Source organism: Dipodomys ordii, unplaced genomic scaffold, assembly GCF_000151885.1.
Source record: "Dipodomys ordii isolate 6190 unplaced genomic scaffold, Dord_2.0 Scaffold65, whole genome shotgun sequence".
Taxonomy (NCBI): domain Eukaryota; kingdom Metazoa; phylum Chordata; class Mammalia; order Rodentia; family Heteromyidae; genus Dipodomys; species Dipodomys ordii.
This window is the reverse complement of record NW_012267281.1, coordinates 9469996-9483859: the sequence shown is the minus strand read 5'-3', so window position 1 is coordinate 9483859 and position 13864 is coordinate 9469996. Positions and strand designations below refer to the sequence as shown.

Genomic DNA, 13864 nt, shown 5'->3' with positions numbered 1-13864 from the left:
TGAAACAAGAATAATAGCTTAACTAAATCATAGCTTTGTTCTAAAATGAATGTAGTACCCAGAACAATGAAGAAACATTAACTTAGAGATACGTTTGTATATTGCCTTAGAAAGTCTTCAGGTGGGGCTGGGAAGGTGGCTCAGGGGTAAAGCGCTTGCCTAGCATGCATGAAGCCCTGGGTTTGATTCTTCAGTACCACACAGAAAAAGCCGGAAGTAGCACTGTGGCTCAAGTGATAGAGTGCTAACTTGAGCGAAAGACACTCAGAGACAGTGGCCAGGCCATGAGTTCAAGCCCAGGACTAGCAAAAATCAAGGAAGCAGGAAGGAAGGAAGTCAGTCAGTCAGTCTTCAGATGAGCCAGTTGATGTCCCAGGTTTCTTTCTGCAAAGCTTTCCAAGGAAATTTGAGAATATGCTTTCTTCCTACAATCCTGGATAAATTGCCCAAAGCAGGAGGAGGTAATCACAACCTTTTTGCTGACAAATGGAAATTAACTCATAAATGTCATAAATGATACTAGTGTTCATCCAACACCATAAATGATGCAGGCATGCTTTCCAGTGAAAGCATGTCTTTCCTAAAATAAGAGCTGACTCCATAGTCTACCATTCTGTCTTCTAGCTGGAAAGCATGTGGAGGAGCTGCCTGGTGTCAGAGGGGCTCCCAGGAGAGTTTATGGGGGGGGCGGGCAGGGGGGAACCTGATGGTCTTTCTCAGCCCTCTTTCTTGAGAAGTGATTGTTTGACATCTTTGAGAGCACGTTGCACCCCTGAGAAAGACAATAAAACTTATCAGATTACATCTTAAAGTAACATATATATCAGGATCAAACGGATGATGGCCAGATCATACATAAATACAGAACTCTGACCCACAGCCACTCTGCCCAGAGAATCGGCCTGGGTTTATCTTCACTCAAAACCAGCCCAAGAGCCAGACTGCTTTAAGTCAGATTTACAAGAAGCCAGATCTCTATCTCTACCGAAATTCTGGAGACAAGAATTTCTACACCACAGAACCAATATGGCCAGGGCTAAATTAGTAATTGATGGCTTCCCTAATTTCTCTCCCACTTCCACTATAGAACCAACCAGAAAAGGCCAAATATGCCCCTAACAAATTATATAGGTTGCCTGTTGGGAACTGTGGTGGGGAGAGAGGAGGTATCTCCACACTGTTATGCCAAGTTTGCAGGACCTCCCCCCCCCCCGTCCCCCGGCAAAAAGACCACCGAGAGTCAGACTCTACAGCTGTTTTATTTAAACGGGCTGCAGCTCGGGCCTCGTCCTCCACTCCGACACAGCAGAGCCTAGGAGGAGAGACCCAGGCTAAGGATTTGCAGGTCTTATAAAGGCACACAATCAATCAGGTGTTTGGATTACCACCACGTGTTGCTTTGCTAGACAGAAACAAGCAACAAGTGGTTACTGCCTCAAACTTTAACCTTTCACACACTACCCACTTCTAGTTAGTGGCTTCCAGCTCCTCCAGGACAGCAGTCTCCAATCAGAACCTACCTGAATCTGTCCCTTCTCCCTTCTCCCATTAGGAAACTTCCCCCACCTTCTGGTCAGCCTTCAGTCTCTGCCACAATACAAGAGACTGAGGCTGGTTCCATATTAGAGCAAGTTCTGAATAGTCTTTTCTTCTCTCAGTGTGTGTATCTGTATATATATGTAAGAGAGAGGGAGAGACAGAGAGACAGACAGACAGACCGACAGACAGACACAGAGACAGAGTATTAATGCTGCTTTCCTGCTTCCTGATCCTCAATACCACGAATCTGGAAACGCTTCACAACCACTATTTCCACTGGAGGCCTGTCTGAAACTATTCCCTTCTTCCTCCCTTCTGCAGACTCCCAGTAAGAGACTCACTCCTGGACAACTCTAGCCAGGCTTCTCTGAGCAACTCTTCTCTACTAGGCCTCAATGCTGGCCTATAAAAGCAAGTGACATGCAGCATAAATGATTTTGCCCACCAGCTGTTTCCTGCATTAAAAGACTTAAATGCTACCACAGTTTCTAATTACTACCCAGGAGGATACCAGCCAGTTAAGAGTGACTGCTTGAAAAAGCCCAAGATTGCAGAAAAACAACTGATCCTACATCTGAGATAGGCCCCTGATCACTTGCTTAGATCTCTGATGGAAGAGGAGGGCTTACAATTGTAAATTCTTTCTCCATCTCTTCAAGATGAAAACATAGCTGGCCTGATGGGCATTTATACTGACCAGCCCTTCATAAAGGCTCACTTCGTTGACCTTGTCCAAACCCCTGCCTCCCTCATCTTTTCTTCTAGTCAATCACCTCTGTACAAACCAAAGCAGAATTCAGTTCATACTTGACCATCTTCCTTATTGCAAGCATTATTTATATAATTATCATCATTACTGATTAAAATCTGTCTTTACCTTAACTACTATCTGGCTTTATCTTTGACGCTAAATAGGAACATGACTTCAGGCTTCCCCTAACATACTGCCAGTAATATGTGGCCTTAGTTATGAAGCTTAGGCATCCAAGTATCCTGATAACTGATGCTGTTCTCATTGTGGATGCCTACATCATTATAGTTGCATGCCAATTAACTCCTTCCTAAGTAAGAAATTTCTCTGACTCAATCAAGACCAGCCCCCAGAAGCCCTCTCTGATTAATCAAAGGATTTTTTTTATATCTCTTACACTGTTTCTTATGTTTATGAGCATGGATTTTTATTGTTGTAATTTTGAGAATACAGTAACATTAGGAGTAATACTCAGGAGATAGCAGATGGATCTTGTTTAATCCTGTCATCCCAGAAGGGTAGCTCTGTGTAAAATTTGAGATTACTGATCCCTACTTCTGAGAGTTGCTAAGAAGAGTTCACCATGTCGCAGTACCAAGTGGAGAGTTGGCTGATAGTACCTGTCCCATTAGAAGAATAAACAAAAGATAACACGGAATACCTCTGCAAATTTGAGTTGTCTCTTACTCTCCAAACAGCAAAATCAAAATGAATCAAGGCAAAAAAAAAAATCCCACAAGTGACGTTTTTCATCTTGTGAACAACTCACGTCCTCCCTAAACTGATTGTCCCATTTGCTAGTGACTCTGCTAGCTTTTGATTTCTCCCTCCTTTCATTCAAATCGACACCCTGGCGACTGGAACTCCACAGGTCCCAGGAGCCAAACCCTATCAAGTCAGGCACCCGGGCCTCCATTTTCTTCATCAACCACTGAGGCTTCCCACAGGTAGCTAGGAAAGCTGAAGCCCAGAACCTTTTACTCATCATCATCATCATCGTCATCATCTGAGCAAGTCACTTCCATTTCAGTTGCAGGACAGAGGGAAGCAAATGCCAATGCTGGTTTCCAGTCATCTCGGAAAGCAAGCATGCGGAGCCCCGCGACCGAGCTGCGGGCCAGGCAGGTGGGTGGGGACGTGCCGAGACCCCCAGGCCCGGCCCCGCCAGGCGTGGCGCGGGACGACCTGAAGCCCGCGGCAGGACGCGGCTTCCTCTTCGAACGTGGACACTCGTCACCAAGTGCTCCCCCCCCCCCCCCCCCCCCCCCCCCCCCCGCCCCGACCCGCACTCCCGAACCTCCCTCCGCGAAGCCGCCCTCCCACCCCAACGCCCCAGGCGGCGCTGCGAGACCCGACGCCCCTCACAGTGCGCACGCGCGACTGCGCCCCGAAGCCGGGCCCCTGGCGCTGCGCACGCGCTCTCGCGCGCCTCACGCTGTCCGGACCCGGAGCCGGCAGTAGAACCTGGAAGTAGTTGCCCTGTTTTCTGCTCTGTGGCGGGTGCTGGCGACGCCGTCCCCTTCGTTTACGAGGGCAAAGCGAGCACGGCGGGGAACAGTCTCCACAGGGCGGGTGTTTCAGACAAAATTGGAATTCCTCTGAGCTCGGGTTAAAAACGAGCTGCCGAAACCCGGGATCGAACCAGGGACCTTTAGATCTTCAGTCTAACGCTCTCCCAACTGAGCTATTTCGGCGCGGCGCTCTCGTTCCTCCAAGTTTCCCATTAGTGACCCCGCCGGCCCCACCGACCCGCTGGCCCGAGGGCGGTGGCCGCCCGGGCTCGTGCCGGCCGGGGCGGGGCTTCCCGACGGGTCTCTGGGGAGCGAGTCCTGCACCCCAAGTCTTGTTCACGCGACTCGGAGCGCGGGGTCGGCCAGGGGTGGGGAGTCTGCCAGGTCCCGCCAGGTGGGGGGGGAGCCAGGTGGGGGGTAGGATCTGTCAGGTGGGGGGGGGGGCGCCAGGTGAGTCGTACTCTGTCCGGGGTTGGCCCCGGGGAGCACGGGGATTCCAGGAACGCTGCTCCCGGAAACGCCGGCCCGTCTGGGGGGGGGGGGCGCTGCGGAGGGTTCGCCGGGCCCGGGCTCAGCCGGCTCCCCCCGAGGTCGGTGGTTCGCTGTCAGCGCTCCTCTTACGCGGATCCGGTGCTTCTGCAAGGCCTCACATTCCACAGTGCCCACCATCCATGTGTTTAATCTTTTATTTCCCCCTCCGGTGAAATCCCGCTGATCGCACACGGCCCTTTTCGCTTGCTCCTTAGAGCTTTCTCCAGTGGAAGTCGGGCAGCTCTCTTGAATAGCTGGATGGATGAGCGTCTGAGTGGAAAAGGGACATTTTTAAGTGTTGGCAATCTCGGGGGTCTTTTTTTTTTCCTGAGTGTTTGTGCTTCTTGGTCATATAAATCCATAAACTATGATCAACTCCAAAGTGTAGAAAGGCTTGAGATTTTTTTTTTTCAAGTGGGTGTTAAAGAGGAGTCAGACCGAAGAAAGTTTGGATGTGGAAATGTGCCCCCCTCCACAAAGTAAGGCTTGGTGGAGGCTTATGAGTGGGAGAAGTGTGTGGCAGCCGCCCTTGTGAGAGTCATACAGTTAAAAGGTATTCTTGTGCTTCTGAAGATAGCTACCTTTACTTTCTCCTCTAAACACGGCAGGAAAATTTTGAATGATTTTATTGGTTCTTCATGCTACCCAAAGCAGCTATTTACCTAGAATTAGACGTGCTACTGCTCAGCTTCTTAGTTAAATTAAAATCTAATCAAGGAAACCTCTCCCCAACTCCTTAAAGCTAGGAGAGGATGACAGTAAGCATCCTTGGCTTCTTGATCTGCTGGTCATTCCAGCAAACCTGATGAATCAAAATCCAGCTAAGATTTGAGGCAGAGACAAGAAGAAAGAAAAGGTGTAGAGTCTGACAGGAAAATGTCCTGGATGACTGAGAAATAATCAGTGTGGTCAACCACATTTCCACTCTGTGAAAAAGAACCTCAGCAGGTTCCATTGTTAGTAAAATGTGTTTTAACATTAACCAATTGCTATTGCTCTTTTACCAGGAAGCCTGGAAGTTTCTGGGACTTAGTATGCGGTTACTGTGTTCGTCTTCTATTACTTAACAAATATCTGAGATAAATCAATGAGAAAAAACATCTGCACTGATCACAGCTCTGGAGGTTTCAGTGCTGGTTGACTGGCCTCTTTTGGCCTGTGACAGAACATTATGCTGGGAGCATTATGTAGAGGAAGCAAGCCCATTTGCCTCATGGGTGTTGAGAAAGGGTGTTGGCTTGCACCCAATGACCAGCAGAACTCACACTGGGCCACACCTCCCAATAGCTTCACTCTGGGGAACAAGGATTTAACAACTAGACCTTAAGGGGACAGCCCAGATTAAAATATAACAGTGGCAAACTAGGAGCCCAATACCCTGAACTGCTACAGTGAATTCCCAGGACCCCTCCAGAGTGCATTTCTAAGTGGCACAGGAGTGATGACTGACATCTCTGTGGCACTGTGCAGACTAAACAGAAGTTCAGAGGTTCAGCAGTAAGTCACGGGTTTCTTTGAGGAATGGCATCTCTTTGCAAAGCTAGGTTTTCAGCAGTTGTGACACCAAGTGGAGACTAAGAAATTCAGATGGGAGCATCCAGTCTTCTTTCTTGAGAAACTGTATGCTGTGCACAGTGCACACGTACCATGGTAAAGTAATTGTGGCTGTAAGAATTAAATGGAAATATAACTTTTAATTTATGTGTATAATATTTTTTCAGGAGGCTACAAAGCTATTAGACATAAATATTTATTAAGTGGTTTGGTCCTGAGTCCTTAATAAAAGGAATTGCTGGGTATTTCTTTTGGCCCAGAAGCCATTGCTTAAAAACAACAAAGAAATTACTGAGATACTAAGAGTGCTATGAAGATAGTTTGTGAATTAAAAGTGTTACTGAATTTAAGAGAAAACATTGCTTTGCTCGGCAAAACTTAAGACAGAATATGAACTCCCAGAGCAGCCACAGAGACTGAGCGCCACAGGCTACAAGGAAGTAAAATGTATGTGTGCACTTGTCATCTGAAGAAACCCAAATAACAGAGAACTGGTATTAAACGTAAGGATACAGATATGGAATTAAACTCTAGATTAAAATTCTTTCATAGGCCGTAGTCCTGTCTTCCCAAGGATATTGGCCAAATACCCTTGATAATTATGAAATGTAATTATAAGAACTTACAAGTCTGAAAATAATAAAACAGGAAAATATGATACATCTAGTTATAATAGCTTTGGAATTGCTGACCATTGATATCTGCCCTTCATTTTGCTCCTGAAAACCCCACAGTGCACAAAACCCAACAAAACTTATTTTTATTTGCCTCTGATTTCAAAAAGTTAAGAAGAAGCTGGGTGCCAGAGGCTTACACCTGTAATCCTACCTACTCAGGAGGCTGAGATCTGAGGATCGCAGTTCAAAGCCAGCCTGGGCAGGAAAGTCTGTGAGACTCTTTATCTCCAGTAAACCAGCAGAAAACCAGAAGTGGAGCTCTACTGCTTGAGCCAAATTGCTGAGGGACAGTGCCCATGCCCAGAATTCAAGCCCCACGACTGACATTAAAAAAAAAAAAAGAAAATGGAAAGACTTGGAAAAATTATATTAAATGAAGTAAGCCAGACCCAAAGAAACATAGGTCCTATGGTTTCCCTTATTTGCAGTATCTAGTATATGTCTGAGTCAAGCAGAAAAGGTCAGATAAGGTGATGTTAGGGAAATGAACCCTAAGATATGTACTCAAATGTTTTTTTTTTCTTTCTTACGATTGTTTCTAACACATTTATAAGATTCTTTGTTGCTTTGTATGTCCCTCCCCCACAGTATAACCCCTGCTTTCACTGGATGTCGGTATAATTTGTGGAGGGGAAGGGGAAAAACAAATCGTTTAAATAGGGATACAGGTGGACCCATTGCAACAATGAGATGTACAAGTCGTTATGTGGAAAATGAACTTTACAACTTTGGTGTGGGGAGCATTGGGTGGGGGGGTGGGGGAGGCTGGGAAGGGATGGGAAGGGGAAACAAAGGAGGAGGCTATAATGCTTGATAAGAAATGTACCCATTATCTTGCCCATGTAATTGTAACCTCTCTGTACAGTATTTTCACAATAAAAAAAAAAGAAAATGAATATGTGAAGGATATGTGTGAAGGGCTCTTTACTGGTCCAGACTGAGACAATCTGAGCGTCTCCAAAAGCAAGGAGAGAAGTGGATTAAGTGAAAGGAAAAAGGCACTGGGCATGGTGGGGGAGGGGAGAGTGAGACTTTTGACTTAGTACAGAATTGTTTGCACTTTGTTAAATGTAGAAGGAACAGCGGGCCTGGAAAGTACTATTTTTCAAGTATCATAGTCAAGATTGGCTCAGTCAAAAAACACCAAGTCTAGGGAGATAAAGGTACTTTATAAAGGTATCAGGGGGCTTTAAGGAGTCTCTTCATAGTTTGCTTCATAGCTCCAAGGAGAAGACATAATAGCTATTCAGTGAAGGGCATTTACTTAATCTGGTCATCAAAATGAGCATCAACAACCAGGCTCTGGTGGCTCACACCTGTAATCCTAGCTACTCAGGAGGCTGAGATCTGATAATTAGTTCAAAGCTAGCCTGGGTAGACAAATCTGAGAGACCCTTACCTCCAATTAACCAGCAAAAATAAGATAGTATTGGAGGTGTGACTCAAGGGTTAGAGCATCAGCCTTGAGGGAAAAAGCCAAGTGAGAGCAAGAGACTGAGTTCAAGGCCCAGTACCAGAAAAAAACTGAACATCACCAATAAAAGCCATGTGGACATCATGTGTCTCCTAATGTGACACCCTAAAAGGATACTTCATGCAACTGTGGCCACAGCCACAGAATTTAATCAGGAGGCAACATGAAATCTACTCAAACCTAAAGTCAGAGTAATGAATAAGTAGCCTGGATGTGTCTAACACAATTGACACAATTGATCAAATTGGATCATGGGCTACAGATTACCTAAGTGTTCTACCACCAGGAAGTTTCCTGGAGATAGCAACCATAGCTAGTGAGAAAATGCCCTGTATACTTTGAAGTCTTAAGGAATAATTAATTTTCTATTGGTTCACAAAGAAATATGTGTCCATATTATACATATACATGGAGAATATGAAAAAAGTAAGAAAAACTATTAAAAGTTGGCTGAATCTGGATAAAAGATGCATAGAACTTCTCTGTGTCATTTTGTAACTCTTCTGAGAACTTGAACCTCAATTTAAAAAACACACATAAATATTTTTGGCTGTCTACTGGAACCAACACAATTTCAGTTAGATTCAGTACTAAAGCTGAACAACAACTTGGTTATATTAGCCTGATCCACAAATTATATATTTCAGGAAACTGAGGCCCAGAAATGCTATGGAAGTAACTTATTTGAAAGTTACTTATACTGTATTAGTCCACTTGAGCTGCTATAACAAAACACTGTAGATTGGATGAAAACAAGGAAATGTCATCATTTGAAGGCTAGGAGTATCTAAGAGCAAGAAGCTAGCTGGTAGGGTTTCTGGAGAGGACTCTCTTCTTGTCAAGCCAACAGATGCCATCTCCCTTCACACACATGTATGTCCACGAACACACACACACATACACACACACACACACACACACACACACACAGAGCTACTTCTTTTAAGGCCATTCATCCTATTAGATACAGGGCCCACCCCATGGCCTCTTTAACTAGAATTTCTTCTAAAAGCCCTACCTCCAAATAGAACACAATTGGTTGCCACATATGAATTAGAGTAGGCTCATGATTAAGGCCCTAGTGGTTAGTTTTGTTTAGAACTGTGATTAACCCATATCTCATATTCTCTGCATTGTAATCAAATGCTTTCAATTTTTTATAAAGACTCTGTTTCAATTAAGCATTGGCCCAAGAGTCTAAATCTAAAACTGGAATTCAGGGCCAGAGCTTTTCTGCAGATGAGGTTTTATGCCTTTATGAGGTACATAGCTACGCGTTTTGAAGTTTTCTGTTCGGAGGAAATATTACCTTTGCTTGATGTATGTTCAATGGTTTCTCCAAAGTTATATATTAAAGTTTTGTAACTTGAAAAGTTAATAGATTTCAAATATCATCAGTGTGCTGAATTGATCCAAAAGAAGTTAATTTATTTAAAGCCATTAAACCACAAGTCGATGAAGACCTTATTGTTTTTTGTTTTTGTTGGATCACATACATCAATATAAAGCCTCTGGGTATACTTACCAGGCCAGAAACAATTAAGTAAATTATACTCAAGAACAACCTAGCAAGCTTTTTTTTTTTTTTTATGTTCTAATCCAATCTTCCCACATCCATCTAGCAATCGCCTAACTAACCATCTGTATTGTGCTCAATGCCCTGAAGGGCAGAACTTGGATTCCAGAGCTTGAATTTCAGAGGCTTGGGCATCCTTAAATACTTCTAAGTTTAATTGCTGCCTCTCCCTTTTGATGAAGTGGGCCAGCCTCCCACCTCTTTTCCTGTCCCTGTTTCTCCATCTGCCCACTCTCAACTCTCCAGCAACAATTCATGGGAAGAGATTGAATGAGATAAACAACACCGGAGCTTCCTGAATCCCTTGCTATTTTTAAAATAATGATAGAAAGTATTTTTTTAATCTGTTTGTTCTTTTGCCCAAGTGAAGGTATAGAAGGTGGTATCCTAATGTTCAGAGGCTTGGAAAAGGCCAGGATGTAGAAGTGCTTGTGGGCATTTGCCCTATTTCCCCTCCAACCTCTCAGCGCTTCATTCTCTTGACTTCTCACAACCCCAAATGTTGTCAAGTCATCTATGCATAGATTTTCCCCATCACATCAAGTTACATACAACTCCAAAGGGAAGAAGATTGTAGTCCAACCCCATTATTCTACAAGTTTTTCCAGTGACTGATTTCTGACACATAAGCAGGAATCCACACAGAAGCCCCCATTCAGACTGTTTACTTTGATCTAGTGATGATGTTGTGTCAATGTCAATAATTGATTTAAGAATAATACTTCCTTCCTGACAGTGCTGGGTTGGAACTCAGGACCTCGCATACTCTGCCACTTGAGCCACATCTCCACTTCCAGCTTTTTGGTGGTTAATTGGAGATGAGAACATCATGAACTTTACTGTCTGGTCTGGCTTTGAACTTTGATCTTCAGAGCACAGACTCTTGAGAAGCTAGGATTACAAGTATAAGCCACCAGCACCTGGCCCATGTATGCTATTGTTTTTAAGTTTGGTGCTAAAGTATTTGGAGGCAATTTGTCATAGTACCTACAAGTATTAACTATCACACACAGAGAGGCAGTACAAAATGTTAGTACTATTAGATTCAGAAGGAATGTCCCAATGGCCTTTTTCCATTTATTGCTAAGTTTTTCTTGTATATATCAAGACCATATTTTTAGAGGATGTGGTTTTAATGAGGATTTTTATTTTCTTGCTTCTGCTTTTACTTTGAAAATCACACAAAAGCAGAAGAACCAAAACATGTATCCTGTTTTCTGATTTAATATGTCAGTTGTATCTTAAAAAATAACACAACTAAATGAAATGATGCTATTTCAAGGAAATACAATCTCCACACCTCATAGTCAACTCCGATGTGATTTACTGCAAAAAAAAAAATCTTTAATTTCACAAGGTCAATTTAATAATCTATCATGACATACGCTGGGGATAATAATGTCTTCCTTGTCTTTTATTCTTAACTTTTAATTTCCATTTTGAAGCAAGCTTTCAGTTTTGACCTTCACAAATAATAAGGAAAATCAGATTGCAGTAATTAGAATATTACAGTAACACCATCTAAAACTATTGTTTGATCTGCCCATTAACGTAAGAAACCACAATTTCAACTCCCAAGGATTTGAAACTGATTTAATTGTAGCCATGTGTCATACTACTCTTATTTAAAAAGTGATAACTAAAACATTTGCAGAGTAGGTCAGAGGTCATACACTTATTTAGACCATCACCAGGCAAGCAGAAGATCTACAAAGCAGCAGATCAATTTAAAGGAAATATGTATTTTCTAAATATTAAGTCGAATTTTCATTTGATATGTACTATTCAAATAGGTAAAATGTACACTTTTCTCTGGAGGGTTTATCTCTTTCGGGCAAAGAAAAATTGCTTTATATTTTCTACTAAGGTTATTCTGGGTTTCCCCACAATGGGAAGAACAAAACTCCAAAACTATTCATTAACTTAAAGATATTTATTTATTTTTCCTAGAAATAGGTGTTCCTCATAAGACTGAACCTAATTTAATATCCTGCACATCTATTTTTATCCATCTTTGTAACCTGGAAATATACTTTCTCTCTTCTCCAAAATCTACAGTTAATTTTTTTTTAACTACCTACCCTGAGAGTAAACTGTTTTATTCCAAATCCATCAATGGAGATGGTGAAGTACAGGTTTACATTAGACACTGAATTGGAAGCCAGAAATTTATAGCCATGGGGAAAGATCAAGAATTAAAATTGCTTCTTTGGCTCAATGAAACGGGCTTCCCATTTTCTGACTTTAGGGTAGAAAAGTGACTTTGGGAAAATGGAATATTTTCCATCATTAAGAATGCTCTCAGCTGGGCGCTGGTGATTCACACTTAAAATCCTAGCTACTTACGAGATGGAGATCTGAATATCATGGTTTGAAGTCAGCCATATAAGGAAGTCCCCAAAACTCTTTCCTCCAATCAACCACCACAAATGGAGCTGTGGCTCAAGCGGTAGAGCTAAAAAGCTCGGGGACAGAAGTCAGGCCCAAGACTAGTGTATACACACACACACACACACACACACACACACACACACACACAAAATCTTTTAAGACTAGAACACAGCAAGTTGAACTATAAACATAGCTACAAACACCGACTATAGGAGCTGGTAATGGTGATGAATAACTATAATCCCAGCTGCCAGGGAGGCAGAGATTGAGAGGGTCTCCACCTATGCCAGTCCAAGCAAAAAGTTAGTGAGACTGCCATCTCAATCAACAGACTGATGTGGTGGTGAGTGCCTATAATCTCTGTTAGACAGAGACAGGTTGGAGGACCAAGGTCAGAGGCCAGCCCCGGCAAAAACATATAATACTATAGAAAAATAAAGAAACATAAAGACTGAGATGTGGCTCAGTGGTAAAGCATCTAAGAACACTGGGGGAGAAAAAAAAAGAAAAAAATAATAAGAAAGGATCAAAGAAAAACTACCCAAAGACAGAACTTTCTACAAAGGGGCCTCATACTGAGCATTAAAGCCAAGTTCTCCTAAACAAACAACAAAGAAGCTGTCAGAAGCAAGCATTAAAACTTGCAACATTGGTTTACTTCTTTCACAAAGTGTGAAGTTCAAGGAAGAAAGTGAGCTTTCTGTGGTTAAGGGTGCTGTCTGAAAAAGCAAGGGTTCTGCTTAGGATGTGGACAGACAGATGTGCATGTGATAAGAGAGGAAGGAGGAGAGGAGAAAGAGAAAATCAAATGAACCCATATCCAGGAATGCAGATGATTACAATATAGGCTACAGGTCCTGGGAGGGAAACAAATCCCTAGCACCAAGTGTGATGGTCACAGGCTAGAACCTCAACAACTGCAGGTGAGGCCAACTGATACCTTCTGTCACCTGTTATTCTAACAAAATGCCTGAAGCTGGGTGACTTAAAAAGAAGTTCATTTTGTTTACAGTTTTGGACACCTCAAGTCTGAGACTAGGCAGGCCACTTCATTTGGATCTCTGAGAACAGGCCGGATAGATGTCGTCACATCAGGTGCATGTACAGAAGCCAAAGAGGGGATTGCGGGGTGGTGGTGGGAGGAGACTCTTCATGGACTTGCTCTTTCTGTAACAATTCATTCTTGTGAGAACCTAGTTCCTAAAAGAATTACATTAATCCCTTGGGAAGGTAGTACTCTCAGTGACCTAATTACGTCTCACACTGAAGAATGCTACCACAAGTTCCACTGGCAGGCATTCATACATTTAACTCTCAACTACATGTCTCTAGATCTTGAGCTCACCAATTTGAATTTCAATCTCATTTGTTCCACAGACCCCTAAAGCTCAGTATCTCCCAGCCAGTATCTCAACAACTAAATGTAACTTACCTTTCTAGTTCCCCACTTAAAACCTTTAAGTACCACTGAAGAAACAGTCTTCCACATTATCATCAATCAATAATAGTTTTTTTTAGCTTGAAGTTCTCAGTCCATCCCCAGCTCCACCCCATCCACAGTGTTGTGCTGTAGGTCCTATCATTGCAGCTTGATTTAACGCCACCGTTTCCTAGGTTGGATCCCTGCAGGGGTCTCAGTCTTCCTTAAATTCTTCCATACTGCTTGCCAGTATAAGCTACCGAAAAATGTAATCCTCCAGTCAATAAAAATGGCAAAAGAGCTCATAACATGTGAAAATGTTTTTGATATACTGCCAATGGAGCGGGGACGGTGGGGGGGGGGGGGGGGGGGGGGGGGGGGGGAGGGGGGTGGGGGGGGGGGGGGGGGGGAGGCTGGGAAGGGATGGGAAGGGGAAACAA

At 43.3% G+C, this 13864-nt stretch overlaps 1 protein-coding gene and 1 non-coding gene across 2 annotated transcripts in view; both read right to left on the bottom strand.

Annotated features, from left to right (window-relative positions):
- Tgds (TDP-glucose 4,6-dehydratase) overlaps window positions 1-13864 on the bottom strand; it is a 40853-nt gene that overhangs the window by 9992 nt on the left and 16997 nt on the right. Inside the window, exon 10 of the mRNA XM_013022970.1 lies at window positions 4423-4602. Coding sequence (XP_012878424.1) covers window positions 4423-4602 — 180 coding nt within the window. The remainder of the gene's footprint in view (window positions 1-4422; window positions 4603-13864) is intronic.
- Window positions 3912-3984, bottom strand: Trnaf-gaa. Its single transcript has one exon. It is a non-coding gene; the product is annotated as a tRNA-Phe (tRNA).